Below are 6,557 nucleotides of genomic sequence, written 5' to 3'. Positions count from 1 at the left end.
TTATCTCCCACTTGCCACTTGCCCCCCAGGATATGACTCTGTCAGGAACTCTCCTGCCTTGCCCTCTTCTCTAAGAGCTGTGGGCTACTTTATAGCTAGACTTTTGTACCTTCCTTAGTGCAGCCAGGCAGGCTTTTAGACACAGAATTTCCAAACCCATGACACAAGGGAGAAAATTTATCCCGGTGCTAGGAAGCAATATGTACATATGCATCCTGTTCTATAAATGATAGACATTTCCCTAAGGCTACACGTGCTTACAAGGAAGCTTCTGGTATAGTTGTCAGCTGGGCAACTAATTAACTATTTAAGCTCCTGTATACATCTCCTCTCTCCTAATTAGAACATGGAAATAGATGCTTTAAGGTGTAAAGATTATTTTTTTCTGAGGGGAATCTCGATATCACATCTGTAAAGGAGAGAAAATGCTAGTATTGTTGTTAAAACAAGAGATCCTCTTTTCCTGAGAAATAGGGCATAGTAGAACAATAGATTTGCTCTGAAATGTCTATTCTGTCTTTCAAGCAGATGAGTATAATAAAGGACCTCTCTCAAGAAAGGTTTTAGGCTGGACATAAGGAAAACTTTCTTTACTGTCCGAGCCCCCAACGCCTGGAATAGACTGCTCCAGAGGTGGTGCAAGCACCTACTATGGACTCTTTTAAAAAACATTTGGACCTCCATCTTGCTGGGATCCTATGACCCCAGCTGACTTCCTGCCCCTGGGGCAGGGGGCTGGACTCCATGATCTTCCAAGGACCCTTCCAGCCCTAATGTCTATGAAATCTATGAAGAACATAAAACAATGGGGTTGTAAATGAATGTAGCAACCAACATAATGATAATCAGTAACATTTGTGTAGGTTTGAGGTAATTTTCAGAAAAAAAGGTTTCCTAATGTGCCTCCTGTCTAAACATGGAGAACCGTTTCTTCATGAATTATAAAATGCAAATAAAACCAGGAAATTGCATCTCTGATGGGAATAATGCAGAGGAAACTTTTTATTTTCCCTGAGTGAAAGGCACAGATTTTATTCCCTATTAATTCTCCTCTTCAAGATTTGGTCACAAGGTTGATTAAAAAGGCCTGAAACAGTTTCTGTCTGTACCATGGGTTTATCATGGTGCTTGGTAGGTGATAACAGTTGTTACTGATCTCTGGCAGAGAGCCAAAGGATAGCTGCCACTGCAGTTCTTTGTATATTTTAAATTATGGAGAGTATTCTGGAGGATATCAAAAGCAAGCTGTGTAGAGAAGGAAAGTCAGTAAATTGTAAAAACAACATGTATAGGAACATGCAGTGAGTAGATAACAGCAGATGAAAATTATAAGATCTCTGATTGGCTATTCATACATTTACTCAAGTGGAGGGAAAGATCTTCTCTAGTGAAAGGGAGGATGTACAGAGCAGATGAATTACAAATATAGGCTGTAGTTTTGTCCTCAACTAACGGTGCAGAAATCTTACAGAAATCTACAGGAAGAATGAAAGATGTGTCGGGTGCAGCAAAAATGGTTCTGCGCATTACTTAGTTGAATAATGTTCCTCAAAGCTTAAAATACATATGGCCCTCGCTCTCTTGCAAGAGGACACAGGAGTTGATTTCAGCATGTTGGTGATATTCTCGATAAGTCAAAAACAAAAGGACTGAAAATAAATCCTTTTGGAGGCAGTCCCTGTAAGCTGGTTGCATCCATGTTGTTGGAAGCAACTGGGAACAGATGTAGTGGCAATAAAATCCAGCAACAGAAGACTCTCTGAACTGACTCTTTGAGTAATGAGCTATGATTAAAACTAACACTATCAAATGGGAGCATTAACAACTTAGCCTTGGCCATGAGGGCTGAAATACTTTCAGCAATAAGTATTAAGTTCAGACAGTAAATTAGTGACAAAAGCAAAGAAGGATTTTTACAAGTGTGCTGCAGCTAACATGCAAGCTGTCACTATCAGTAAACTCAGGCCCGGCAGTCTGGTAAGAAGTAGACTGGAAGTTTACCCGAGTCAGTGATTCTCAGCCGGGGGGGGGTCCCACAATACCCTGGGGTGCTTTGAAATCCTTTTGAGGGTGTTACAGGGTGTCCTGCAATATTAGTTCTTGTGTGCACAAACACCTACACATAATTTACAAGATAAACCCAGAGATTTCAAATAGGAACCCACAGTGTTAAAAACCTTCTGACCTGTAGCAGACTGAGTTCTTTGCAAGAGAAGAATTGTTCCATTATTTTTCCCCCACTCAAAAACAAATCAATTTTTTTTTTAAATGTGTGCTGCTAAATTCAGGAAAGTTATGAAGTGCCTGGAGTCTAAAAAGGCTGTGAACCATTGATCTGTGTACTTATGTGGCCTTCACCATCATACAACATACGTGGCTCACAACTACTAATGAATTCATTATCATACTTTTACAAAAGGTAAGAGAGTACTATATTGGACCCATTTCACAGAAGTACTGTGACCTGAACTGAAGTACATGAGCTTATGTGATCTTCCCAAGGGAAGACAAAAAGTTTGTGATAGTTAGCAGTTAGACTCTCTCTTGAATCTCAGTCCAGTGTCTGTTTTGAGGTCAGAGAATTTGCATGCTTGTTCCTCACCATCTATAACTAAAGCTGAAGTTGCTAAATATCACAGACAGCCACACAAGTTGTAGGAAGCACTAGTCAGGCCATATGAAATAATCCTGTCATAGAAAAATCACCTTTTTCTCTTAGACTTTTTGCTTTGTAAGTAAAAGGAAAAAACCTCTCTCACTAACTACATATTGTTATTAAGGAAATCTGGAAACATGAACAGATTCTCAGTGACTTGAGAGACAGCAGAATTGTAACCATATTCAAGAAAGCAGAAAGAACAGATTGCAGTAATTATCATGGTATTGAACTCCTGTCCATAGTGGAGAAAAATAACAGTCTCCTGCATTCTCCTCACAAGACTTGCCTTCCTTGCTGAAGAGAGTCTACCCAAGTCACAATGTGGTTTTCAAGCCACTGAGAGGTACAACATATAGAAATGATGTTTGATATTAAACAGCTGTAGAAGTGCTGCAAGTAACACTGAAGTCTTTACAGGGTCTTCACTGACCTGACTAAGGTCTTCAATTCAAATCAACAGGGACATCCTACGGAAAATCCTGATGAGATTTAGATGCCTGCCAAAATTTGTTACCATTATCAGACTTCATCATGACAACCTGAGAGCAACCACCAACCTAAACAATGGCTCAGAAACAGACCCTTCACTATTAGAATTAGAGTCAAGCAAGGATGTGCGATTGCACCAACACTTTTTTCACAGCTATTCCTCATTTCATTGCTGATAAATTGCATCTAGAGTCAGATCCAGTATCGTTAAGGACAGGAACTCCTTTAAATGTCAACCAGTCATGTTCCAAATCTAAGATAATCAACACCTCCATTAATGATCTTCAATATGCTGATGATTATGTCACGTGTTCCCACTCAACTGAAGAGCTCCAGGGCACTCTTGATTGCTTCTGTGAAGCATATGGAATTCTTGAACTCACTGTTAACTTAATAAAAACCAAGATCCTTTACCAATCCACCCCTAAATATCCAGATATTCTTCTACATATTACAATGAAAGGGATTTCCCCTACCTGAGTAGCCACCTTTCCCAAAAACTATCATTTGTTTATATTAAACACTAGCTAAAAATCTGTCAGTGCTGCCTCTGGATATCTCCAAAATCATGTCTTCAACAATCATGACACCAGGACCCAAATCATATTTCTCATCTACCAGGCCTTTGTCATCCCTATCCTGTTGTATAGGTATGAAACTTGGGCAACATATCAGAAATACCTGAAAGCTTTGGAATATTACCATCAACAATGTCATCAGAAAAATCCTTCATGTCAACTGGAAGGACAGAAGAACAAGTGCGAGCATTCTGGCTCAGGGAATCATGATCAGCATTGAAGCCATGTTTATTATATATACCAGTTCCATTGGACAGGGCATTTAAGGATGCCTGACAGCCAGCTCCCAAATCAGGTCCTATACACCTAATTCACTGATGGCCACTGATCTAGAATAATAGAAGAGATTCAAGGGCACCCTGAAGGCCAATATCAAGAAACCCAATATTAATATCATTATCTGGGAGATTAAAGCACTGAATCATCCCCAAAAGGCATTTATCATTTCAAGCAAATTTGCCTCACTTTGGAGGTAGACAGATGAGACAGACAAAAAGACAGACTTGTGACCAGACATCACCAGAATCTGCCCCTTGCTTTTAGAACTATTTGTCACATCTTCAGCTGAATATGCAGATCTTGAATTGGCCTTCTCAGTCACCTACAGACACACCAACCACATCCCTGTTTACTAGAAAAATGTCATCCTCATATTGAGGGACTGCTGCTGACAAGTACTACTATAGTACACTAGTTTGGAATGAGTCTACAATGCTCCTTGTGCATTATGTGGCAGATTACATTAAGCTTGTGCTTAATCAAAGTTACCGTGTTTTAATTTATACCACTGATTTTCCTTTACCCCTAAATCTTTCTATTTCTAGTCAAACCTTAAGCTACTTTTTGACTTCATGCAAACAGAATAAAATTATGCAATTATTATTCATTTTAGAAGTTTGATATTCTGCTAAAATACAGAGCAAAAAAAAAAAATCATGTTTAGTGCCCGTTACCATTTTCTTTCCCCATCTTGTTTTTTTTTTTTAAACAAAAAATCTTGCAAAGCAGCTATGTGCCTTCACTTCCATGAAGCTGTATATGTAATAAAACTACACTTTTGAATGTTCTTGCTTTATATATAGCCACTTTGACATTATTTGCAACATTCAGCTAGACTAAGAATTTACCTGGTCATGATGAAGTAATTTTGTAAAGATTCTGGAGATTTAAAGCTAAAGGGTTAGTTTATGCTGTACTCAATTTTCTGTGCATACTAAAAGGAGCTTAAAAAGGAACTGTGTCAAATGTGAAGGGGCAATAACAACAAATTTAAATTTAGCAATATTCTGAGCAAAATACCAATCTGAATTCTAGTATGAGGTTCTGTAACATTTTTAAACACAAAAACCTTAAATACTGTGCAATCAGAATGACCTATATTATTTGATACACTCCCATTTTTACCAAATTTTCCCAACTCCATGCTCTGCATATAGGCACGGGTCATCATGTAAGGTCCTCCTGCTGCATGGTGAGTTAACTTGTGAGTGACTATATCACTCTGACCTTTTTTTTCTGCTAGCCTGCATACTTAGCTGCAATGGCTGGCAACCTTAATAATAAGAGAACAACGCACAAATCCAAGATTTAGAAGGATGTGCATCTAAATCATGAAAATTACCTCAAGAGCAAACATTCTGTCCATCATACTTCTTGATGAGGTGGCATCAGCTACAATATGAACTTCCAAACCCCTGCCAATCAACTCCAATGCTGTTTGCTGGATGCACACATGCGTCTGGAAAAAAACAGCAATATTATAAGAGGTAAGCAACACTGCCTAGAACTACATATCAATTAGGGTCTAATCCTATAGCCACTATGGCATTAAATGGGAGTTTTAAATACAAACTGATTACAGGACCTTGTCCCACAAAACCAACCTATATGCATCTAACTGAACATATCGTCAGATTATCTCTTCTAAAAATCTGACACCAACCTAAACAATTCATCCTTTACATGATGGCTTTTCACAAGACAACATAAAATAGCGTTTCATTATGCTATAGTAACAGAGTACCTACTTCTACTCCAAACAAGACAACACTGCGGACTCCAGGGATCTCCGCTAATGCTGCTTCAACTTCTGGCAAAACCATCGAAAATTTTGTTTTGGGGAGCACAAGTTTAGCTCCTGTTAAATCAATTTCTTGAACAGTGCTTCCAAGGCCCTTGGGATACTGCTCAGTTACAATAACTGGAATTCCTAGAACCCGTGCACCCTGGAGCTACAAAGCAAAAAAGAAAGAAAGAATGAACATACAAGTTATTTTTGAGCAATAATACATACCATTTACTTAAAAACTGGGTTTTACAAAACACCAGCTACTAAAAACATAATCATGAAGAGTCTCTATACTGATAGTAATTTACAGTAATTTTAGAGAGGAGCTGCTGGAGTGGAAAACCTACCAATCGTTGTCCTACACTGATGATATCACCAAAGTATTTGATAGCAGGTCTGAATCTTTCTTGCATATCACAACAGAAAAATACAGTGCTTGAGGGTGTCAAGGTACCCAGTGTGGTCATCTGAAAACAAAATACAGTATTTAAACTTTATAAGTCTAGTTAACAGTTACCTGTAAAATGTACTATATTTAGCACTTGCCCATCTAATTTGTAAAGTGTGGAAATTAGTTATGTTAATGCTATGCTTTAAGCGTATAAAAGTTAAACAAAAATGTCACATACACTGGAAAAAAAAAAAAAAAAAAATCAATAAAACTAGATCATGCCAGACTAAATTTATCTTCTTGAGTTTGGTAAAGCTACTGATAAATAGCATCCATCCATGTTATTTTGTGAAGCACTTAAGTGTTATAGAA

At 38.1% G+C, this 6,557-nt stretch overlaps 1 protein-coding gene across 1 annotated transcript in view; it reads right to left on the bottom strand.

The window, feature by feature from the left end:
• ISOC1 (isochorismatase domain containing 1) overlaps positions 1-6,557 on the bottom strand; it is a 27,658-nt gene that overhangs the window by 10,794 nt on the left and 10,307 nt on the right. Inside the window, exons 2-4 of the mRNA XM_019517286.1 lie at positions 6,142-6,261; positions 5,754-5,957; positions 5,348-5,464 (exon numbers count right to left, since the gene is read on the bottom strand). Coding sequence (XP_019372831.1) covers positions 5,348-5,464; positions 5,754-5,957; positions 6,142-6,261 — 441 coding nt within the window. The remainder of the gene's footprint in view (positions 1-5,347; positions 5,465-5,753; positions 5,958-6,141; positions 6,262-6,557) is intronic.

Source organism: Gavialis gangeticus, unplaced genomic scaffold (assembly GCF_001723915.1).
Source record: "Gavialis gangeticus isolate Ggan-Ray unplaced genomic scaffold, GavGan_comp1, whole genome shotgun sequence".
NCBI classification, from domain to species: Eukaryota; Metazoa; Chordata; order Crocodylia; family Gavialidae; genus Gavialis; species Gavialis gangeticus.
The sequence above is the reverse complement of the archived record's forward strand: the minus strand, read 5'-3'. Positions and strand labels throughout refer to the sequence as shown.